Source organism: Porites lutea, chromosome 8 (assembly GCF_958299795.1).
Source record: "Porites lutea chromosome 8, jaPorLute2.1, whole genome shotgun sequence".
NCBI classification, from domain to species: Eukaryota; Metazoa; Cnidaria; class Anthozoa; order Scleractinia; family Poritidae; genus Porites; species Porites lutea.
Genome location: NC_133208.1, coordinates 4,481,899 through 4,507,681, shown reverse-complemented (window position 1 = coordinate 4,507,681; position 25,783 = coordinate 4,481,899). Strand labels below are relative to the sequence as shown.

The following is a 25,783-nucleotide window of genomic DNA, read 5'->3' as shown; positions in this document are numbered from 1 at the left end:
TATATTACTACAATATCAGGCACGAGGTTTTCAATGAATTATGTATATGAACAAGCAGACACACGCAGGTTAATACTTTTTATTATATAGAGACGAGTGTTTTACTGGAAAATATACCACTCGTAAAATTCTTAAAAACTACATCCGGGACCCAAGTGGTTTATTTTCCATAATCTCTCACGTGAGTTTATCGATGACGTAATTTCGGTAATTTCCCTCTATTATTTTATCGATGTCTTTTTGTCTATGTAATAAAAAGAACATTACACGGCGGCTTGAAGAAATGAATTTTATTTTCTCGTGGCAAAAACAATATTTTATTCACTCGCTGCGCTTGTTCGTAAAATATTGTTTTGTCACTCGAAAATAAAACTCATATCTTCGCGCCACCGTGTAATATCCTCTATATAGATACAGTGCAGTGAAACCTCTCCTTTTCTTATCTTCCCTCTTTTTCTTATCTATGTAAAGCGCATTGAGAATGTGAAGGTGGGCGAAGGTGGGCGAGGGTAGTGAACTCTACAAAACCGCCATGCTACGCAGGCTAGTCCACAACGTGGCTGCCTTGAAGAACGATTTTATTTTGCAAGCACGTTGTTTTTGTACAGACTATTCACTGCCAGTAAGGTCAGGTCCTCTCAGAGGACTATGTTAACTGAGGCCAGTTAGCGAAAATCAGCCAGCACATGGGCCGAAAAGAACGCCTTAAAATCAGTCACGGTGGGGGAATTTTACAGACCTTTGAATCAGTTGGTAGTCAAGTTTTGTGGGACAACATCTTCGCTCGCTTAAGACGTACGTGACCTTAAAACTTGTTAAGTTCACTAATTTTAAGGCGCTCTTTCCAGCAGTGTCAAAGGCCTTTTTTGAGGGGCTTATTTTTGGAGGGGCTTATATTCGGGGGGGCTTATGTACGGAGGGAAATTTGCGTTTCAAAATCGATTGGGCTAGCTTGTAGTGGGAAGGAAATTTACCATTTTTGCTTTGTTTTACTTAGACTACGAGTAGTCCCCCATTTTTCCTCAGGGATAGTAGAACGAGCGAAACGCGAGCGCGCATGAAAATCACCCCACACGAGAAAAGGCGACACGCCGCGTGTCGCCTTTCTCGCGTAGGGAGATTTTCACGTGCGCTCGCGTTTTGCTCGTTCTACTATCCCTGAGGAAAAATGGGGGACTACTCGTAGTCTATGTTTTACTTTGTATTCGAGGGCAAATTAAAAGTACAAGCCCCCGAGGGGCTTATATCTGGAGGGGTGATTTAACGGAGGGTTTTTTGCGTTACGATTTTGGGGGGCTAATATTTGGAGGGGCTTATTTTCGGAACGTTACGGTATTCGCTTACTGGTCGATGAGGTAATCTGGTAGCTTTAACGCTGTTATCAAGTCATATACATAGACCTGCAACAACTTCCCGCCATTTCTGCAAGCCTTGGGAATATAAGAGAACAAGGGTATCAGAGAAGCACTCTTGCAAAAACGTGCTGCCTTTGCAACCTTAAAACCCGCATGTTGCGCTATTTAGCGATCTGACAAACGTACATGAAATATATCATATACGAGAACTGCAGAAATGCAATCAAATGAAGAATGATCCTCGCAGTTAATTGTTGTAAACGCAATTTATGCAATTGCGAAAGAAGCCTGAAAAAAAAATCAGGGCTTCAATAAAATATCAAGACCTCAATACTTAATAAAATATCCAATCCCCTTGAATAAAAAATACATCGCGAGATCACGAGTTCAAATCCCGAAGAAGCCCTGATTTGTTTTTCGGGCTTCTCTCGCAATTGCATAAATTGCGTTCAGAATTGCGAGGATTATTCTTTATTTGATTATTTTGCTAGGCTTAATCTTGAGTTTACCTTACCAAGAAATGGTTGTCCAAATTTTTAAAAACATAGTCTATGGTCCACATTTTATACCTATCCATCTTTTATACCCAGACCGCAGTCCGTAATCAACAATAATTCAAGCTACTTTAAAACTGACCAGTTGAAATATGCCTTTCTGTCGGTAAATTATTCAAGAAGAACAACAAGAGCCAGTGTTATCATTGGTGTGCTATATAACATGGAAAAACGTGAAGCGTAACCAGTTATCCACTTTGAGGACTGAATTACACATTTGAATAATTCTTTGAAAGGCTTAAAATGTTGAAATACACGAATTTGTAAACCTCAATTCTCAATTACTACACTTCATACTACTACCTGACAAATTTCTGCAATTTGATTGGCTTAGAGCAGTGGAATCACAGCTTAATTTGAAATACCTACATGTGAAAATTACAAAACTTTTGCGGGTAGTAGTGTAAACAAATAATAGCATGATTTGTACGTGATATTAAGCAAAAATTTTAAAATTGTCTCAAATTTCATTCGCCTATAAACGGCTCGTGAAATTACGTATAACAATTTTGAAATATCACTCGAGCTATTTATGCCAAATTTCACTAAAAGTCATGCTATTACCTGCACAAACTGCACAATAGGATTTTGAAGGCATCAGCGAACCCACTATCACAATACTACTAAAGAGAAAAAATGAAATGAAATAAAATAAAATAGAATAAAACTAGTAATAACCAAAGGTTACGGAGTGCGGGCGCGCTATGCTTTGCATAAGTTTCACGTGACAGATAGTCATAACAAGCGTGATCAGATTACGAATGAGTTGAAGGTCCAAACGCGCGTGATCAAATTGCGTCCTGTGCATTCCATTCACTCTTAGTGGAAGTCCAAACAAACAACTGCTGGCTACATACATGCGAAGCATGCGTAATAACAATCTGGAGATTACGATTGCGGGCTCCTCTCGTCGCCCGCAATTAATAAACAGCACTATTTTATGTGGCACGGCCAATATAAAATGTTAAATAGCGCGAGAACCAAAACTCGTTTTCTTGGACAACACTTTATTGTTGGACTCTTTTTTTGTTTGTTTGTTTATTTCTAGCCTTCATCACAAACAGTAACAATATTATTTCTTTAATGTTTTTTTCCTTTGATTCCGGGTATCGCTTGCGACGTTTAAGCAACTAGGACTACAAGGCTAAAGGGAACGCATTAAGAAGGAACTAATAGAATACTTTACTTAACTTTAATTTGTTTAATACGTCTTATGTTAGTTAGCTGTTCAGTGTGCAAACCCTTACGAAAGACTAAAAATTTGCAGAAGAAAATAGATCTTATACGGTCAACTCTCTTTATAGCGGACACTGTAGGGACCTCAAATTAGTGTCCTCATTTGCGCGAGTCTGTAACAGCGGCAGTTAATTTCAGTCAAACGTCTGTAATTTGTTTTCGCCAGGGATTTAGCTGCTGTCCGTGTTATCGCGTTGTCCGTTTTAGCGGGTTGTCCGCAAGGCGAGAGTTGGTTGTATATCCATAGAGAGTCCGTGGCCTCCACAAACCTTTTAGGGTGCATTCGAATGGGAAATCTGGATTTAGATTTTAAAATACGGATTTCGGATTTGCAATCGAACGCGAAATCGCGTTCGATTGCAAAATCCCAAATCCGGTTTTCAAAATCTAAATCCGGATTTCCCAATCGAACGCTACCTTAGAGCAGAACATGACAAAATGAACTAAACTGCTGTGAAACAACAGTCCCTTATATCGACTTATTCAACGCACATAACTGCTGTGTCTGCTTGCCTCCGTACGGTCACAAAAGTAGAAGAAAATTATGACATCTTGGCCGGGAGTTGCCGTCGCGGTTGCTTAAACCCATCTTGTAAAAGACTGGTTGTTTTGCGTGGACTCCGTATTAATCGCGCTTTACGTTCAGTACATTCTGCACATAGAGCCAGTTACACAGACTTCCAACAACACCTCTATTTCATTGAACTCCATGCTTTGAAAGCAAAAATCACGTGGTTCTATATCATGGTTGATCACATGTACTATCAGTAGATTTCACGAGCTCAACTGTCTATTATCACATGTCAAGGCGAATCGTTCTCCCGATGGTACTCAAACTGTTGGTGATACTTGGCCAGGATTTTCTGAAGAGAACGAAGATCGACCCACCACTGATCTTTGGGAACACGATGTCTACAAAAAAAAATACTTAAAACTGTAATAACCAAAGGTTAGGGGAAGCGGGCGAGATCGACGAAGCGCTCTTACTCCAACACCGTGCGTTGCTTAAGTGATAGAAGGTCCAAATGCGCACGATCTGATTGCGTTTTATCAAGAGATCATAATAAGGCAATAACTCTTGGTTATATGCTTTCCATTAATTCTTAAAGGTGATGTTACGCGAGACGATTCGCAACGACGATTTTTAGCCCAACACAGCGTTGAATCATTGAGATGCGACATTGCTTCGAATGGTTGCAACATTTTTTAATGGAAGTCCAAACGAAAGCTGGCAACACGTCCCACGCACGTGTAATAGCAACCTGGAGATTAAGATTGCGGGCTCCACTTGTAGCCCGCACAAGGGGGAATCTGCCAATCTACACTAATATGCCTAGTCAAGCTGCCAGCATTCTGCTGCCGCTCACCGCTCTACAAATGCAAGATGCCTTAATGCATCTTCCTACATTAAAACCCGGCAAAACTAAAGAGGTAAAACTTACTTGAAGTCTGTGACTAGTTTGAGCTCCTGCACAGGTGTGAAAGGGTTTTCAGCCTTCTTGATGCCTAAGAGGCAGGCTGTGTCTGGAGAAGACGTTTCAATTTTCCCTGGAAAAAGAGTAGCGCCATTTGTTTTCAGCTAAAATTCTTTCATTTCGAGTTAGTTGCATTGTAACATTCAACTGCCTTCATTAAGGGAAGTAGTTGACTCAGGGGCACCCAACGACTGTTTTCTTTAAAACATCTGTTCGGAGAAGCAAATATTTCCTAGAATTTTCTATGGCTTGAGAACGGCTAAAAATTTCCAGATGACCGCTCCATTTATGTACAATTTTCGAAGTTGTAATAAATTATCTACGTATGCGATTTTGAAAAGTTTACTTTTTCACATTTCGAACTCAGCGACTTAAAGTGTAAAAGCTGATCAAATTGACAATGACATTAAAGTTTGCGATGACGTTTGCGAGAATGCCCTTTTCAGAGATTGGCATGCACAGTCGAACACATAAGATAAAAGTAGAGTGGTCTGAAGGACCCGGGAAAGTAGATAAAAAAAAAGCGAACGAAAGTGCACTTTCTTCTATTCCAGTGCTCATCTAAAATAATGACGCCGAAAGTTCAAACTTAGTCAACTGGAGAACGATAACGTGTTGAGGCGAAACGTACCTTCAAATGTCCTACTTTGTTCGATCTTTTCCACGAGCCAGTTCACAGCTAATGTAGCCTGTCTAGTGCCTTGGATTCTGTCAAACGGTGATGGCGATCCTCCCTGAGGAAAACAAGTGGAAACGTAATCAGTTGATACAGATTTTTTTTCTACACGGTTTGTTCTGCAGACTATTCAGTCCTTGGGGGTTATATCTCAAAGTAAGTGGCCAGTGAATAATACAATCAGAGGGTCCAGGTAAACCAGCAGAGGAATTTCTTGACGAATCGATGACGGAAAACGAGGGAAAAAAAGAACGAAATAATTGAGGTACACTATGTTTTGAATATTCATCTCACGGTCTACAGCAAGATGGCTTTCCTCAATCGTGATTAGTCGAAATTGCTCCCGTGAATCTTTGCAAGCTGCTGTCCAACCTCACGTGGCACGGAGAGAAAAATTTCCGTTGTCAGCAACAACATTAAAAACTTATATTAGGCCCTTTCTGTAAAAATAATCAAAAGCGGATATCTAGATACGTGAGGACGAAGCCTTAAAGGACCGAGAACGCGAGAAGAAAAATCTTGGGTCAGTCGTGTTTGTAACTGACCTACTACTGAATTTTCTCGTAACCTGTGACCCACTATTTAAATCATTCTACTGCGCGTGACCCAGCACTTCATATCCTACCTGTTGCACGTGACCTAACACGTTGGTTCGAACAGTGAAGAGTCCTTTTCCTTCTTCCCGATATAACGCGGCAATGAAATCCGTGGTGTAATTCTCACTGCAATTTTCGCTTCTGTTCCAAAGAAAGATAAACGGTTCAAAGTTAATGACACGTCAAATTTTAAATTAATACACTAAAAGGAAGGAAACAGACACACCACGAAGCCATAATAACTCATACTTTTTCAGGCGTTTTCCAGTGGAAATTCTGTCGTAATATGAATTTAAGGTACGATTTCAGGAAAATAAGCAGGGTTTCGACGGTAAAAACCGGCGTTAAATGCATTTCGTTGCATTTAAAGAACACATGGCAGACAAGGCCAACTAATAATAATAATAATAATAATAATAATAATAATAATAATAATAATAATAATAATAATAATCTCGCCTGTAAAGTGAGATGCAATATAAATGTGCTCTTACATCGATTTCGCTTCTTAATATTTTGAAGTTGATGGTCCAAATCTCATCTAGTTTATCATTAAAATACTTCTGCCGTTCAAACTTATCGCCCAAAGCATTTTTTGACCGCTAAAGCAGCCGCAACAACAACCGGGCCAATTGTTTTGTTTTTTTTGTTTTTTACCGCTGTATTGGGGATTCCTGTGGAAGTTGGCTTACGAACTTACATGGACCACGAAATAATGGTTCCGACTTCCCTGAAGGGAAGGCCCAGCAAAGACTTCTACATTTTAAAGACTCGGAAAAACTTTCGAAAATTCGGAAAACCCCGTAAAGAACTCGTAAAACTACTTCAAAAAATCCGTGAATTGATGGAAAGCGGTAGAGTACAAAACCTTGCTTGTTTGTTTCTTTTCCTTGAGTGATAAAAGAGCGTCTTATTTTCCCTGACTGAGGCAAAATTAATAATAATGGATGCTCACGTAGGAAGAAGTATACAAAAAGTCTCATTACCTTATTACCAGTCCTCGTCGTATCGAGCCTCTCATCTTGTTTATTAAGTGCTCGATGTTGGTCTGTTTAGAGGAAAAATCGTACAAATTAAGCAAACGATTGATGCAAACTCTTGTGTAAGTAGGTCTGTCTTAGGCCTGCGTAATTCAATCCATGAGAAAAGTTCTTGCTATACAGTGCTTTTAAAACTGCCTGTATCTGCCCAGGCGCTGTATAGAGGTTTACCAGCGATGGGAACTGATACACGCTTTACTGTTGTTATCGTATCTCAAGATTTTCACATTTAATATGAGTTAGTAACAATATTCATGTATATCATAAGGCTGGTTGCGCGAGCGAGCAAAATGAAACGAATACTGCGTTCTGATCGGCTACCCGAACAGGGAAAGTGGGCCTGTCTTACCCGCTCGAGACTTTCCGCATTGTCCTGCAAGAACACGCTTTGTTTTGGCTGAATTAAAACCCCATTTTTGCCGATGTGCAAAGAAGTGTACCGGCGATAGAAATTGATGTATGCTACACTGCTGTTACCATATCTTAGCATTTCTATATTATGTCTATAAATAATTCTATGGCGACAGATCGCAATTTGCCTTACGAGCGACATGCTTTAGAATGAAAAGACTCCATCGATAAGCACTGTCAAGATCATGCGCACAAACCTTCAAGTGATCAAGTGTCAGTGTTTCCTCGTACACATAGGCAGCATCTGCGCCCCCAGCAAGCGCGCTCATGGTTGCTAGGTAACCACAGTAGCCTCCCATACACTCCACGACAAACACTCGCCTAGTGGCGCTGCTAGCCGACTGCTTGATACGATCACACATCTGCAAGGGGGGAACCAAACACGAGTTCAAAGAAATTAATACCATGATAGATGTATATGAAATAAATTGAGGGTCACGGGTTTAAATCCTGTTGAAGTCCTGAATTTTTTGCAGGTTTCTTACGCAATTGCAAAATTGCGATCACAACTGCGAGGATCATTCTGCATTTGAAATTAATAACATATTGGAAAATGTTAAAGAGAATGAAGGGCCTGTTGCGATTGGCTTCAGTGAGTACTTTACATCGCCATACAGAACAGACTCTAGGTCACTTGTATGATGATCAAAATATAATGCACGCGACCCACACTGTAAGCACGTTCTTGGGAACTTCAATGTGATTAACTCCAACTAACTAACACTTTCCTTTACTTCGTCAAATGTAGGTTAAATGTACCGTAATTCTCTTAGATTCTGATCCTTACGCCAGGTTTACCAAGCCGAATTTTCACACATAATAACGATGATGTCGGCGCGATTTATGTAACGGAATGAAGCTGCGCCGCGCCACGCCGCGCCGTTCTCTACAGTGGAGAGTCACATATCGGACAGGTGTTCAGACCATACCGGGCCTTACAAACCGCATTCCAGATTATAAGGAGAAGGGAAATTGGATACGTTGTACAGTTTGTAAAACGGTTTTTCGATTTAATGTTACTAGGAGAGCTTAACACGGGGAGTTGAAGTTTACTGGGCACAGTAACACAAAGAAGTTAAGGTTACCTCCGTGATGACATTCAGAGCAGTGTCTGTACCAAGACTAAGGTCTGTACCCGGAACATTGTTACTTATTGTAGCAGGAATGATGACCATCGGGATGCGAAACTCTGGGAATTGATCACGTGCCTCAGCTAGTTCCAAAAGACTGTGGTATGCCTGAAAAAAGGAGCTAAAGGTCAGGTAACCATTAACACTCAAAGGCATAGACAACAATGATGACATTGATGATTGTCATAATCGTCATCATCATCGTTATCGTCATCATCAACATTATCATCATCGTCATCTTCGTCATCATCGTCATCTTCGTTGTCATCGTCACCTTCGTCATCATCATCATCATCATCATCGTCATCTTCGTTATCATCGTCATCTTCGTTGTCATCGTCATCTTCGTCATCATCGTCGTCATCATCATCATCATCATCATCATTGTCAGCGTCATCTTCGTTATCACCTTCATCTTCGTTATCATCGTCATCATCATCATCGTATGATGACACTGATAAGGAGCTAAAGGTCAGGTAACCATTAACACTCAAAAGCCATAGACAACAATGATGACATTGATGATTGTCATAATCGTCATCATCGTCATCGCCATCTTCGTCATCACCGTCATCTTCGTCATCATCATCGTCATCGTCGTCAGCATCATCATCATCATCATCATCATCATCATCATCATCATCATTATTATTAAGTAGCTATACCATGTGACTCAAACACCTCTGTAAATGTTGGGAAGATGTTGAAAAAGATCTAAAAGAAGACGGAGTATGAAGGGGGGTCTAAAGAACAAGTCTCACCTCAAAGCCTCCCACGATTAGCAAACCCTGAATATTGTACTTGGACAACTGATCTGCAACTTTCTGTAAGTCTTTGGAAGGTAAAGTTCTGCAAAAACGAAGTACTTTATTAAACAGACTTATCTAATACACATAATACAGGTAAAACGAAGAGGGTACAAAGGCGCAGCCAGGGCTATAAGCTAAGAGTGATCAGCATCAAATTTCTCCTTCTAATCTAAATGCCGCGGGCTCCACAAAACAGAGTGGTCAAGAGAATAAAGGACATGATCACACAAGAGGAATTTGCTTGATATTATCAAAAAAATTTCCCACTTTCTTCTCAAGGAGATATACCGGGGCAACTGATGAGAATTTAAAGTTTAATATAGGGGTTTAAAGGTTAATAGATGGATAGATAAGAACTTTATTTTAACACCATGAGAAAATCAGCATTGCTGTTGTGGTCGTGCATACAACAGTTTCCAGAAAAATAAGAATTACTAAAATCAAATGTACAATTAAACGATATCTCTGTTTTTAGTTGTAGCTAGAATAGGTTCGCAATTCATTTTATCAGTGTCAAATTTTGCTAGACAAGGTTTTAGCCGTTGTTTCCTTGTTCGTTAAGGTAATGTAGTGCTAAATTGACGAGGAAGCAACTGCCCTGTCGCACTTGCCATTTTCTGTGAATTGCAACCCGTCCGGCGATTTATTGCAATACAAGTTGCATGACAAGTTGCGTGACACGTTGTGTGACACGTTGCTGGTTTAATACGCCATAAATGACTAGGTCTCGCAATGTTTTAATTGCAGTAAACGACCCACCAAGTAGAATCAAGTTGTACTTCTTGCATGACTCCAGATATGGTGAAACAAATATAAAATCTCTTTCGTGTTGCAAGAAACATTGCAGGGGTTGCTGCATTAGGGTGGATTTCCACTGTTGCGTAATTGTTACGTGCGCACGCACGTAAATTTTACGTGCGTAAATAAAATAGAGGCGATGTATGGAAAGTCACGCGTAATAATAAAATTTACGCAACAGTGGAAATCCACCCTTTGACAACACCTCATGCAACTTACCTCCCATGAGGGGTGTAATAAGAGAGTGGGTTTTGGCCCTATCCACATGTATCAGTTTTCGTTTGACAACGGAGATTTTTCCTTCAGTTTGACCTACCGTCGGATGTTTTGTTTTCAAACAAAACCGGAGACGTGTGGACGGGATCTTTGTCATCTACGCTGACAAAGAGGAACAAAAGCCATTCTATCGTCTGCTACGTTGTTGCTCTTCATCAGAGTGACAAGGACTTGCCACAATGTTGAACTAATGGTAGCTAACTTGGCATACTTCATATTTTTCTATAATACCTGGTAGTGCCTAACTTGGATCCGCCCATGCCGGTCCAGCCTTCAACATGCAGCCATCCTAGCGTCTCGACCTAACGAACAAGACAGAATTCTAATATAGAGAGTGTTCACTCACGTGACCGGGAGCTAAGTACATTTATTGCGACAAAAGAAAGCGTTTAGATTAGGTTCCTTCTAAACGTATCCGGATATTTTTGAAGACGTCGCCGTCGCTACATGAAAACGCTGAAACGATGGAAATACTATCATAGCCTTGCAGCTCTTCAGTGTCCTTGGTCCCTGCCGCATAAAAAATCTTAAAGACACAAAATAATTCGTGGCATGGGTCCCGTAGGACGTAACGATCGTTCGATCTATCAATGTGTTTTTGTAGAAATATCCTGTTCGTGTAAATTTTTCTGTGGCAGTTATCCATTATTTCCCCAACAAATCCCGTTAGGTTTTGCGAGAGCTGAAAAGTCGCCCAGTTCCTCACAGAGCATCTGCATGCGTAATGCTAGCAGTATATAATGTATGACATCATCTTGTTTCAACTTGTTTCGCCTGAATGGATTTGAATCATGTTATGCACTATAAATTCACGCGGGAAAAAAATAATTGACATATGCTGTGTCAGGATGTGGCGTCAAATATCACTCGATTTCCTCTTGGTCAATTTTCATGACGTCACCGGTTGCATTTTCCACCGATGAATTTCGCGCCGAACAGATATGAAAAGTCCTTTAAAATGGCAAAATCAACCAGGAATAGAAAAATAAGGACTTTAAGAAAGTCTAACAAGAGCGTTTTGACCGTCGAAAATGTAACTCGCCCGCACTCCCTTTGGTTATGACTTAGTAGTTTTGACAGTACCTTGTCTTGCAAGAGTCCATCAATCCCATCCCTTATGCCAAGTACAGAATGACCATTGAAGAGAGAAAACCTGACAAACGCTCTCACTGCTGTGCTCATGCCGCCAGCCGGAGCTCCAATGTTAATCACCGCCAAGGTGCAACCGGACTGTAAATAAAAACATAGCTTAGTTTATCGTTTGCTTTGCGAGTCACTGTGATATTAGCAGAGATATACATCAAGGAGCTTTAGCGACAGAGACGACAACAGGAACGTCAAAAAAGCAATATATTTATTAAGCATTGCAACAGTTTTGCAATCGCGACACACTTTTGGTACATTTCTTTGCCGTCACTGCACGACTACGATGTGAAATTGCCTCATACGACGTTTTATGTAAGTTGTAAAGATCCGACGAATAGACCTTATTCACGAGACCCAACATGGGATAAAAGCAATGTCACGTGGTATTTAACGGGGCAAACGGGTGATAAAATTTGCCAACAAGAGTAATCGCGATCGTCTTTTGCTACCATGGCAACGTGACGTAACGACTTCTCCTCTCTACTGTATCAATTTAGTACAACATTGATTACTTAAATCCCAATAAAAAATTATAGGAGATATTCAGTTAGCACTCACTTTGCACTCGCCCGACACATCACACTGGCTGGAAACGGGAGGCTGTACTTTTCGGAGCACTTTGAAGATTTCAATATTTCTTTTAAATGTTCTAAAAGAAGACAAAATCGTATGAAACATTCTGCCTTCTTAAGATGTTGTTTTAACCGTTTCACTCTCAAAGTGAAGGAGGGAGTTCTATTAAGTGATGGTTCTAACTTTTGAGTCTCTGGACAAAATTCTATGATGTGACCATTTAAATGAAAGCCACTCAGCAGTATTTTCCTGTGGTACTGTTTATTATGCTGTTCAAGGTGGTTCTAACTTTTGAGTCTGTGGACAAAATCCTGTGATGTGACAATTTAAATGCAGACAATGCTTATGCTTTTTTTTTTGAGGGGGGAGGGGAGGGGGGCAAACAAGGTGTATTATACTAGGCAATGTGAAAAGTGGCAAATATCCATTCACATTGGGTGTAATCATTCAGCACGTACCTGCCTCTTAGTCCAACGACTTTCTCAAAATCTTTTGCCTTGGTTGCTTCTTTTACTGCGAGAGTCTGCATTAAAAATGATGTCCAGAAACTTAACGCAAGTTCTCACAAGATAAAACCAAATCTTTGTCCTCCCTTAATATAGAAAATCAAAGAAGAATTTGATTTTATATTCATGAAAGAAAGTGTTACCGTTTCCACACATTCCATCAGCGGCCTCTTGGTAATCTTGTTACCATCAAGACAGATAACACAAGGGGCAGTCTTAGCTGAAGCATCCAGGACAGCTAGAGCAGCTTCAGCTCCCATACGACAAGACTATAGAGAGTACAAATAGAGGAAACTGCAATCAATTCTGAGCACTAACAGGTGAAAGCTACGTGCGAAAGGACGCAACAACTACCAATATTGTTAGGACCTTAAGAGCATTGTGGGAAGGATATAACCCACAACACTTTGGAAGCTAAGTGTAATGCGCGTGCGTGGCCACAACAATGTTGGAAGAGCTTTGCAAACGAATCCAACATTATGAAGTTACGAATACATGAAAATCATATATGAGAACTGCAGGGTGAAGAATTATACGAAAGAAGATCATCGCAGTTATAGACGCAACTTTTGCAGGCTTTCTTTTCGCAACTACAAAAGTTGCGTCTAGAACTGCGATGATCTTCTTTTATATAATAGATCCAACAATGTTGCGCTACGCTTCGGCGATCACAAAGCAAAAGAAATTTTGGGAGTTATTTTGACCGGTTTCAAACTTTGCGCAACAACTTCCAACAACACGCAACAACATGCAACATGGTGTGCAAACGGACGCAACAATGTTAGGAGTTGCTGGCCAACAATGTTGCGTCCGTTTGCACGGGACTTAAACGAATTTATTTACAGACTGCCCAACTATCCCGATTTCATCGGGATTCTCCCGATTTTGCTTGAAAATCCCGAATCCCGACTAATACGAGATTGGGATAGAGAAAATCCCGATTGTGACATCTGTTCTGCTATTTCCAAAAGAATGCTTATGATACTTACACAAGAACTCGAAAGAACACATAACAGGGTATGCTTTACTAAAACTGACATTCAGAAAACTTTAAAAACCGCACAAAATATAAATTAGTAAAATAGAGTACTTGTCCCTGAAGCCACGCAAATAAAAATAAGCATAAAAATGCCAATCGATTTAGCGAACATCTTAGACAAAAATTGTACTCTCAGATACTAAGAATGGTGTTTCAGGGGATCAAGATTTCAAAATTTTCCGAGCGGCTCGCGCCTTCGGCGCTCGTGTGATTCCTCGATTATTAAAAAAAAAATCCCGATTTTTACAAACTCAAAAGGTTGGAAAGGTTGGCTCAGTTATACTCTTGACTTTAAAAGCCTATTGACATAAATTAAAGCTACGTTCAAACGGACGAATTTTTCGGCTCGTTGAAAAATCGCGCGTTTATATGTGTTCCGTTCACATGTTCACAACGCAACCACCTTAACCGTAGAAAAATTTAGACACCTAGCCGTTCAAAGTTCCTTGTCACAGCGAAAATATTGAACGGTTCCGTGTGAATGAAAGTCTGGGTCAAATTTTTTCAGCCGGTCAAAAATTAGTCCGGTGCCGTGTAAGGAAGAATTAAGGAGCATGCATACACTCACCAAGATTCTATCAAATGCAGATGGAGCACCGCCTCTCTGAACATGTCCCAGAATGGTCACGCGTGTGTCATGTTGAAGCCTTGTTTTGATTAGCTAAGGAGCAGACGTTGAAGTGAAAAGACTCTGACTATAATATCATAATAAAATCAAGTGATACAAAGGAGGAAACCTTTAATTTTTTGTTTTCCTGTTATCCTAGAACGACCTTGAACAACAATGATGTAGAAAACGAGGCGAAGTGCAAAACCCTTCTTGTGAAAATGAGTTTTTTTTTTTAATATCTCTCGCTCTGTAGGGCGGGTAGGAGAGAACCCTGGGAACGACGTTGCAAATAAGGTAGGAAAAAATAATGTAAACATGAAAAACGTTTCCGTTTGGTTTCAGAGTAAAGAAAGACAGAGGAACGGGATTTTCGGTTTTGGCCGCGCGAGAAATGAAACGAGTACCAAAAAATGAAAGAGGGGGGAGGGGGAGGGGAAGGAAGCGAGCAAGCAAGCGCTTCCTTCCATTCTTCCCCACCCCCTCCCCTCTCTTTTACTCGCGCAATTTTTCGCGCGGTCTTTGGCTCTCGTTCCTCGTTCCGAAACCGCACGGAAACGCTTGCCACGCAAGTGCCCGTTGTAGAGAGATGGTCATTATGGAGAGGTGGCAAAAAGTGGAGGTTAGACTGTAACTTTATGATGGCAGACAGTTCTTGTTTTGACAAGCCTTCTTACCTCACGGATATGATTGGATGTGACCGGATTCCCGGAGTCATCTTGAGCTCCTTCTGCTACAATAACAATGCACAAGCGACGACCACTGTCCCTCACCTCACATGCAATACACAGTAGAGATCATCACTTAAGAATATTAGGGAGTGTAAGCAACAACGTTTTTGAGCAATGCACGCCAACAAGAAGTGGACTTTTTTCAGTCCTGGGCCATGATTTTGACCAAATTTTCAGGCAAATTGTGAGTCTCTACGTGAATAAACAAAAAGACTCAACAATACAAATTTGGTGGCGTAAAGGCATATTCAAAGAGAAAAGGACTCACTTCTCGTTGACATGCATCGTTCAAAAATGCCTATTGCTTAAGCTCGCTATTAACTTTCTTTAAACTCGAAGCTCTGACTCACTGTGGCAGGACTGTCACAAAGGCTATGTTCACCCTATATATACCCGATGGCTTTTCATGTTGCCGAAGAAAGTTATCCGATATAGTATGAACAGTAACGGCCTGGGAACGGAACAAGTCGTTTACACATATATAACATCGTGTCGGTCAGCAATTGGTCAAGAGTGCTTGGTGAGCTAAATCCTAGTCCTCACTCCAAAATATTTATTTATATCTCAGCGGATTCCAGTGCTCATTCCTACTTATTTACTTCTTGCGAGAGGTACCGGGATCGATGCCCGGGTTCTCCACCAAAATATGTGGGAGTGTGTTCGAGCAACTCGCTCGCTACACGATGAGGTACCAGGAATCTGATTTACATCTTGGCCTTTATTCTTCTTATTCTTCACAAATACTTCCCAACACACGACAGTCCGAATGGGTGCTCACGCTGCAACAAAGGGTGGCACAAAACCTATCCCACGCAGTATGTGACGCTCCACTTTTGATAACAGTGCGGCAGAGCTTCGCTCTGTCACAGATATCGTGCCAAAAATATCATAATTCTTGTGTTAACCCTTTAAGCCCTAAGATCCAAATACAAATTCTCCAGGCCGATCTCCATACATTTCTTTTAAGAATAGTTGAGAGAATTTGGTTTAAGATCAAAGTAATCTCGCTTTGGTTATCAATTTAGTAATTCTCATAACCTTTAGTCTTGTTGATCTGCTGATGTTGTTAGGAGAAAATTGATGTTGGACACTCTTGGGACCTAAAGGGTTTACAGAAGCCCGATCAGGCACGATTTTCGGGGTGGCACAAAAGCTACCGTAAAATTCCGAAAATAAGCCCCTCCATGTATAAGCCCCTCCAAATATAAGCCCCCCAAACCTGTAACGCAAAAAACCCTCCGTTAAATCGCCCCTCCAAATATAAGCACCCCCCCCGGTGGGGGGGGGGGGGGCTTGTACTTAAAAAATTGCCCTTAAATACAAAGTAAAACAAAGCAATACGATAAATTTACTTCCAACTATACGGCTAGCCCAATCGATTATGAAACGCAAATTTCCCTCTGTAGATAAGCCCCTCCAAAAATAAGCCCCTCAAAAAGGGCCTTTGAAAAATATAAGCCCCGGGGCTTATTTTCGGAATTTTACGGTATCTGGTATAGAGAGAACACAGCCATACGATTCAAGTTGCTGGTTATAACTATGTTGTTAGCAAGTGGAGAACTGAACAGCTAGGAATGTCTTTTCTCAACTTCCTTTGCCTCCTAGCCGTTAATTGTTCCTGAGTTAGGGCTGGGAAAGGAAATTGAGTATCAGCTTAGGTTACAAAATCTTAATCTGACTTCAGCACACCTCTGGAGCCTTCAAATAGTGTTAGTGGATGGACTTTACTTTTACCAAGGCAATAAGACAGTTATGAAAAGGTAGTAGCATTTTCAGGTTTGTAAAATGATGAGCTCACCTTTCTAAGATGATTACACATCCTGTCTTCCCAGCCCTCTGCAACAGGCCACTCAGGAATAAAAACCTGCAATGCACAGCAGAAACACATAACTCTTTAAGCCCCAATGGTGACTAAAATCTATTTTCGCCTAACGATATCCACACATTGTCAAGAGGTAAGGTTATGAGAATTATTGAAATGATCACTACAGAGAAAATGCTTTGATCTTTTATCAAATTCTCTCAACACATTCTTTAGGGAAATGTATAGAGATCAGTTTGGAGAATTGCTATGTGGATATTGGGGCTTAAAGGGTAAGTTTAAAACTTGCTTGTATCTGTTGAAGTCTGAATTATCAGAATACTTAATTTAAGCATTAATCAGGGCTCATAAAAAAAACTTAAATTCCAACTCACCTGAGACCACTTCTTCCTTGTCTTACATTGTAGTTAAGATTTTGCAAGAGGGACTTGCCTGGATTCTTACCCATTGGGCATAAGTAATCTTAAAAAGTTACTTTCCCAGTAAGAAAATCTACTTGTCCTGAACTACCGGTGGGACCTTTTTAAACGCTGATTATTTAGCACTAAAGTGCTAATTGCATCAAGCACTTACATAATCTGCTCCAACTCCTAATCCAGTTACAAGAGCCAGATAACTGTAAAAAGAAGCAAGATTGAAGACAAAAAAGGTTAAACCAACATACAGGAGATATGAGGAACTGTGTGGGGTACAGCGGTAGAATGTCAACATTTTTATGCCAGATTTGAAGATACATAACTGGAATTGATCAAAAAAGAACTGAATTAATCATTTATTTTTAAAACATTTAAATTGGCAAATTTAGATACTGTACTCACCCACAGTGTCGGCCCATGACTTCCAAGACAAATGTTCTTTGGTGGCTGATAAAAGAAAAGAAAAATATATGTATAATGTGACAATACCGTAAAATTCCGAAAATAAGCCCCTCCATGTATAAACCCCTCCAAATATAAGCCCCCCGGGGGCTTGTACTTGGAAAATTGCCCTCAAAAACAAAGTAAAACAAAGCAAAAATAGTAAGTTCACTTCCAACTATAAGGCTAGCCCAATCGTTTTTGAAATGCAAATTTCCCTCTGTAGATAAGCCCCTCCAAAAATAAGCCCCTCAAAAAGGGCCGTTGAAAAATATAAGCCACGGGGCTTATTGATGGTATCAGTTCTCCATAAAGAACTAGAGTACAAAGTGGAGAAGCTCATGAAAAAGAAGGTTGGAGGTCATACAGCCCAGGATCAGTATCAAATCCGAACTTTCAGTTGGTAAATAAACCATCTTGGATGAGTCCACACAAAGTTTTACAGTCACGATTGATTAATATAGTCTCTCATTTATTAGTGAAGAATAATTAGGAGAGGGGAGATGGGGGTGGGGGGGGGGGGGCTTAACAGAGAGGGGAGCTTCTTAACTTTCTTCCCCTGAAAAGGGAGGGGGGAGGTTATTAGAGGGAAGGGCTTATTCGAGAGGATTTACGCTATTTGAACATTCTTTAATATTGACACCTTTGAGTAAACTTTTCTAAACTGTGTCACTAAATAAATAAATGCAGAATAATATTATAAGTGATAATTAATCTTGATACTTACTGACACAAACAAAAATCAATCTAATAACAATACCTGTAATTATTGTAGCGCTAAGAATCTATATTAAATATAGTTGATGAAGAGAACTTGATTTTCCATTTCCATTCCTGTTTTATAACACTTTGACAAGGTCAAGTGACATATCTAAAAGTATATATTTTTAACTTTACATGTCTGCCATCATGACAATAACTTTTATAGTTCTAACCTGGACGCCGTTGTCATAATGGCGTCAACAGACTCAAAGATCCTATGGAGAGCGGTATCGGCACCAATGGTCATGTCTGTGCCACAGAAATCATTGTCAATGGAGCCAACCTGCACGAATCAATTTTGAAAAAAAAAATCATGATCACAATTTTAAATATTATTAATTTGCTACATTTTAATAATAAAATTGATACACTATAACTGTAACAGTCAAGTCTAATGTTAATATGCGAATTGAGTGGACCGTAGAAAGTATCCGGTGTATTTAATAGGGTGTCTGCATTAAGCAGGGTTGAATTTAGACAAAATGTAAGGGATTTCTTTCTTTGGGGACAGTTCAAACTGTCCGCAAAATAATGGAGTGTCTGTATTAAGCGGGTGTTTGTAAAGCAGGGCTTAACTGTACTGCGCTATGAATTAGTCAATTTATTGGGCCAGAACTAGAAGTTAAGTGTTAATTTACTGTTGCAGTTAAGATTTAACCTTTGGTTTAACTTTTATTTCCTTCTGTTGAATTTTTGTTGAGTGTCATCAGATGGCAAAAAAAAAAAAGTTTACCGTAAGTTTAAAACAAAAGAAAAGAAAATTTACAAAATTTACCGAGGATAAAATTACACCAAAGTATAATAATTTCTTACACAGTGCAGGTAAACAATAATCAGATCATACCATTCCAACAATGTTAAGAGAATTGTTTTTGCTTGCTACTTCTTTGGAAACTGCACCTGCGAAGGTCATTCATAAAAGTCCAGTAAATTAATTCATACTTATTTATTAGTTTATTATTATTATTTATACATAAAATTAAAAATTATCAGCTGAAATCAAGAAAAATTAACATATATATATTTACTGACTTAGTCTCACCCACCCCAGTTAACCTCCTGGGTTTAAGAAAACCTGTCAACACCAGAAATATTTCTGGAAAGTTGTTAATGTCAAGAGGATAGAGCCAATCAATTATCACGTAGATTACCGGTATTACTTAAATTATGTTCCAGTGAATGTGTTTAAGTTGTCGTTTTGTATTAAGTGCAGTTTGCTCACATATACTGATGTCCAGTGTGACAGGTCATACATTTGTAACTAAATAAAACATTTTTGAAATATTTCATTAGTTTTATTAACTACACTATAAATTACCAGTGTCCACTAGTTCTTTCACAAGCTCTGGCCACTCCTGCCTAAACAAATTAGCCCCTGTTAAGCTACCGTCTCCTCCAATGACAACCTAAATTAGAAAAAAAAATGATCACGCATTACATACTAATTTAACTGTTACACAGTATACCCAATATCAAATAACTAGTTGCAACAAGTCATTGACTTGTCAATCCTCTCCATAACGGGTCACCAAGTTTGACTGTATAAACAACATTGGGAAACTCGATCTTGAGGCTAATTTCCATGAAAAGCATTCAATTATTATTTTAACCCTGCAAGGCACACAAGCAACTGACAAAATCATGGTCAACACGTTTCTGTGGAGTAATCACAAATTAAACATGCCTTTGAAGCACCCGACAAAAAAATAGTGCATCATTTAAAACACATCATTCCACTTACCAAATTGGTAATTCCCAATGTTACCATGTTTTTTGCCGCTTTCAGACGTCCCCATCGGTTTCTGAAATCTTGGCATCTGGCACTACCAATCACTGTCCCACCCTGGAAATACAATACATTGATGCAACATGGAAATAGATTATTCTGTTGATTACAGTTTGATTTGTTATTTTAAGTCAAGTACAGGGGTGTGACTAAGATTTCAAGTTGTCAGGTAAATAAAACAAGTGGGCCAGGAATAAAAAAGCTAGGGATTTCTTTTGGTTGTATTTTTCTTCCACTTTCGTATGAAAGAAGCTGGAGGCCACATTTATAGTAGCCAAGGTAAAACCCTGGCCCGCACCTCTTAATGACAGCCCTGCAAGTAGACATTACACAATATTATTGTCAGAATTCAATGATTATTACGAGCGACAAGAGAATTCCTTATCTCCAGGTTACAGTACTATTCACATGCACAGCACATATAGTTATATAGCTAGCTTCATTTGGACTTCCACTAAGAATGAATAGAATGCACACAGAAAACAATCTGATCACGCATGGGTAGACATCTTCCATCTCTTGTAATCTGATTGTGCGTGTTTAGACATTTTATCACTCATAATCTGATCATAGATGTTTTGACCATTAATCACGTGAAACTTGAAAGCACAGTGTTGCTTAGAGCAAAGCATTTTGACATTTGATTGTTGACGCAGGCACTCCACAATATTGGTACAAAAGCAATGTTAAGTATTTAACAATGGTCATCATTAATTTATTAAAACTGCCACAGGGAATTTAAATTTGTCTTGGACTGATTCATACCAGTTCAATAATTCCAGACATTTCTTCCCACTGAACTTCCTTGATGTTGTCGCCGCCATCAACAAGACCTTGGTATCCCTGTGATAAGTGAAACAACAACAAGCAAACAACTGGTTTGGGTTGATAAAAGGTACAACAACAATTCTCTGGTAGGTTAGGTGGGTACAAACTGGTAACAACAACAATAGACAACTTTATTTCTGAGTCAGGGTACAGTGAAGGCATCAGCCAAAAGTGTGAGAGAGATCGAGAATACTTTAATTGTCTATATATATGTAGTACTGCATGGATACCAGAAATGATGGCCATGATAATAATAGTGAAAATGATAGTAACTGTGATAGTGATAATCATGATTGTTGATGATGATAACAAGGACAATGTTGATGATAATGATGATGACAATGACGACAATGACGATGAAGATGATGACTATGCCAATGATGATGATGATGATGATAACGACAATGGACATGGTGATGACACCTGATGAAAGTGATGATGATAAAAATGATGCCTATGACCATGATGGTAACAGCGATGATGATGATGATGATGATGATGATGATGATAATGGCGATGACAAGACAATGACAATGGTGAGTGATGATAAATGCAAAGAAAACTTAAAGAGAGTACTGTGCTTTGAGCTTGTGAAACCCAGGGTACCCAGCAAATGATTGAAAAAAATAATAATAATAGAATTGCATTGTCACTGACAAGCAAAAGTAAGGCACACTGGGCTACCAGCTACTGCTTGAGCACACCCCTATCTGTGATGATGCTGGTCCAGGTGATGTCAATAATGACATTGACAGTGCTTGAATAGCTGGCCCTCTGAATTCACATACCTCCCATACAGTGAAGACTCTGGCTCCTGCGTAAAGTCCCATTCGCACTACAGCTCTGATAGCTGCATTCATACCTGATTATAATATAATCAGATGGTATTAGTATTTGATTTCCTTATATGATACAGATTTTGACTATCATATCTCAAAAAGTGATCTTTTAAACTTTGTTTTAAGTTTAGACATGAATTTATTAATGTTTTAGGTAGCGTTACATTTCTAGCTAAAAATAAACTGCACATAAATTTGCATTATTGAGACAGACAAAACTAACGTATGTTTGAACAAATAGAGCTAAATAGCATCAACAGAAGCAAAATGTGGAACGACACCTCTAAAACAGGCGTATACAATGTAACATTTATGTCACAAGGTCCAAAATAATTCTCTCGTGATGAGAAATTCAAAACAGCGAAAGCAACTGAGAGGAACTCGAAACTAAGTGACAGGTAATAATTTTATTAAACAAACCTTCCGGTACAAGCTGTTTAGTCTTTCTTTCCTTGATCATTACTTATTTAAATGGCAATAACACAAAATTCAAATATAAGAAATTAGTTGTGATAAGTAATACCCCGTGCTCTCTGTTCCTTGCAGTACGAGCGAAAAGAATGATGTTTATTTGAAGAGTACATACACTTGAACAGTCGCATATTGACTGGACCAAATATGCAGCGGCGCTCATATTTTTAATTAATTTGTGAGCTCGAAAACAAATCTTTCAACAAATCCGCAGGAATAAGATATTTTTTCCTACCCTGTGCATCTCCACCGCTTGTTAAAACAGCAATGCACTGCCCAAAGCCATCAACATTCACCATAGTTGCAAGGCGAGATCGCCCAAATGCTTCTCTTTTGCCGGCCGCCGGGTCAGCTGTGCCATCAAGAACATCGGTTCCATTAGCTTCTTGTTTTAAACCCGATCTTGCATCAGGTCCGAACATCAGTTGCTTTAGCTTTCTTGAAAGCTCAGTCAACAGGTATAAAATTACCTGAGACATTTTTAACTTAGTATTTACAGAGACAAGCGTCCAGAGACTGAAAACATGCAATACTGCATGCCACTTCTCATCCTTGGAAAACAACAATCGAACGCCCGCGATCACAGATGGTCTTCGAAATTCTTCGGAGAAGGCGAACTTTCAACGATGGCCACCGATGTGTTTCGGATAATTCCGAAGTTCCGACAGGTGCACGATTATGTACTTCAGCTTTGAAAAGTGAAAATAATAATCATATCCATTGCAAAATTTATAAATCCTCGACAGAATGAAGATGAATGATAGGGAATGTGAAAATATATTGTATAACCTTCAGTTTTCGCTTCTGAAATAGGGATAACGCAAGCGAAAATTCACAGTGGAAGCTAGACAGTTTTTTATCTGTATACAGACCGATCCACGCTTCATACGAGGCAATTTACTTAATTTAGTTGGCTTTCAAAAAAAAAAATTATATTCTTACCTTCTTGCTTTGTTGCTTCTACGCTTCGACTACGGGGCATCATTTATACTGAAAAGCTATAGATTCGCTTTGGCTCTCGTCCAGTACACTTCAGTGATTTTACCTTGTATGTCTTTGACGACATAAAAGAAAAATTGCAACTGATGATTCTTTTAGAACGTGAACTTTGATTTGATGTTAAAAGGCCGTGATGGATAAATATTCTTTGATTTCACAGGAAGTAATGCTAAACTGTAAGGCTAAATTTTACAGAAAAATAACCGTACTTGAATATACTTGGGAATGATGCGTTCGTTTAAATATTCCAATGCATGGAAATTTCTCGCATTAAAATCCCGAATATGCAAACAAGCTCAACATTAGATTGTCGCATATTGCACTAGCCAAAAAATATTAATAGTCTCGGATGTTTGTTGAAACAATTTATTAAAATTATCTATCTGAGGAAAGGCGTCGACTAAAATAGGCGTTAAACGATCGATAAGCCAGGCTTAAAACAAAGAACAAAACGGACCATACGTTCAGGACGGCAGCAACGGGAAAGGGTAAAGAATGTTAGCTTTTAAACAATAACAACTTTGCACCTGCACTGATACGTCGCTTTCTGTAATTTTTTTTTTTTTTTTTTTTGTCGTCGATATCATTGCACACAAGATTACGACACGAAATTTCCAAATTTCACGTTTTAGGGAGAAACGATGCGAATATAATATAATAAGACAACATTTTTATTTTTCTGAACTAATACAGTCCTTCAAAATTCAACTGCACTGAAAAAATCGCCAACATTTGAAGAATTGAACGAGATGGCTAAGAGAAGCGAAGTTTGAAGGGGCCTAGCGAATGTTTTTCGCCGCCCTCGCTGTCAGGGCTTAAACCGGTCAATTTTCAGACGCACCGACAAACGACAAATTAATTATCAATAATTAATAATTTCTTCAACGTTTACGTTTACGCTACTGCCTCGTCCCCAGTCGTTCGCAATCAATTTTTGGGGATATTTGAGATAATTATTAAGGAAAGCAGGGTCGAAAGGAGTGATGGGAAGGGGAAAAAGTACCTTTCTTTTTTTTCCGTCCCATCACTCCCCGCTCGCGCTCTACGCCCGCTCCCATCATCCCCCTCTCTCGCCTCTCGTTTGTTTCCAGCTCTCGCGCTTCTCCGGCATGAACACCCCCCCCCCCCCCCCCCCCCGCACGTTTCTCGAAAGCCCCGGTAATGTTTAGGGCCCGAAATCAAATTTTCAAATCGAAAGATAAAGAATAAGAGCGCGGGTTCTGGCTAGCAAACTACTCCATTCTGTTTCATTAACTGATAGTTTAATCATGTCAGATGCAAAACTATTGAAACCTCTATCTTGCATGTAAACAACAACAGCTTTACGGGCCCGTTAATTATCGGGACTTTCGAGAAACGGGCCCCAGGACCCTTTGCAATTTCTGAATCTAATACGCCAGTAAGCCGTATAACAGGCTATTACAACAGTCAAGAAGGCTAGAAATAAAGGCATGTATTAGATTAGAGTTTCAGTATACATTCTTTGCTGAGATATTTCGTTATCCTCCTGATATTGTATAAATAATAGAATGCTCCGGAGCTTGTTTTCGTTACGTGATCGCCATTGATAGGTTAGAATCTAACCACACGCCCAGATTCCGAACGGGAGATTGTGGAGCAATGACAGAGTGCCCAACAGTTATGCTATCAATCGTGACCTTGGCGAGTTGCTGTCTGGTGTCGATCAAAAGACGTTCCCAGTGTTTTAGCATCATTCATGAGCAACTTGTCTTGAGACATCCGCTGCCTGTCTTGAATGCAATGTTCGATAGAAGCAACCGAATCAGCCTATGGCGAGAGTGCGCCTTGGAACAAAACGAGATGTATAACTAAGAGTCATCGGCATAACAATGAACCGTTAGGAGGTGCTTTTCGGCGACATCAAACAGCGCGCTTGCGTAAACTGTAAAAACAAGTGGGTCAAGAACCGAGCCTTGAGGAACACCATACCGCAGGTCAAACTTATCAGATACAGCTCTCCGAACAAAGACTCGCTGGGAACGGCCAGACTAATAACATCGGAACCAGTTAAAGGCAGTGCCTTTCAAACCAAGTTTTGACGATAAGCTGTCGAGGAGAATGCTGTAATCAACGGTATCGAAAACAGCACTGAGATCAAGCAATACAAGGATAGTAACATGCTGCTTGTCCATAATTATTTAACAGAATATCCTTCATTACTTTCAGAAGTGCTGTTTCAGTGCTGTGATTTCTTCCATAAGCAGACTGCGCAACCAGGTGAAAATTGTTACTAACCAGGTGACCATGAATCTGATTGAACTCAGCCCTCTCAACGAGTTTAGACACAAAAGACAAGTTGCGACGGGACGGAAGTTTAAAATCATAAGAAGTTTTGTGTTGTCTTTTCGCAAGTGATACTTGCTTTTAGCTTTTTATAAAGCCTCGTTCCCAGTCGTCCTCGGCTATTTGCCTTATGTGCTGAGCCCATATGATGCGAGTC

At 39.6% G+C, this 25,783-nt stretch overlaps 1 protein-coding gene across 1 annotated transcript; it reads right to left on the bottom strand.

Moving 5' to 3' along the window:
• Positions 1-2,697: 2,697 nt before the first annotated feature.
• LOC140945692 (ATP-dependent 6-phosphofructokinase, muscle type-like) lies at positions 2,698-23,008 on the bottom strand. The gene is made up of 25 exons (XM_073394725.1): positions 22,559-23,008; positions 21,802-21,875; positions 20,951-21,028; positions 20,141-20,242; positions 19,718-19,805; positions 19,244-19,299; positions 18,573-18,682; positions 17,599-17,643; positions 17,354-17,396; positions 16,757-16,822; positions 14,905-15,000; positions 14,189-14,281; positions 12,725-12,850; positions 12,534-12,598; positions 12,061-12,151; positions 11,440-11,586; positions 10,588-10,658; positions 9,235-9,322; positions 8,429-8,581; positions 7,541-7,705; positions 6,879-6,940; positions 5,922-6,033; positions 5,252-5,354; positions 4,588-4,693; positions 2,698-4,057 (listed from the first exon to the last, which is right to left on the bottom strand). The coding sequence occupies exons 1-25, from the start codon at positions 22,800-22,802 to the stop codon at positions 3,949-3,951; spliced, it is 2,493 nt and encodes an 830-aa protein (XP_073250826.1). The 5' UTR covers positions 22,803-23,008; the 3' UTR covers positions 2,698-3,948.
• Positions 23,009-25,783: the final 2,775 nt, after the last annotated feature.

What these genes read in the sequence shown, in the direction of transcription:
- LOC140945692 (XM_073394725.1), bottom strand. Translation starts at nt 22,802, where the DNA reads ATGTCTCAGGTAATTTTATACCTGTTGACTGAGCTTTCAAGAAAGCTA. An exon ending in GAAAGAACTAGTGGACACTG is followed by an intron (nt 19,300 to 19,717) that starts GTAATTTATAGT and finishes TGACCTTCGCAG; the next exon opens with GTGCAGTTTCCAAAGAAGTA. An exon ending in CTCTTAACATTGTTGGAATG is followed by an intron (nt 18,683 to 19,243) that starts GTATGATCTGAT and finishes TGATTCGTGCAG; the next exon opens with GTTGGCTCCATTGACAATGA.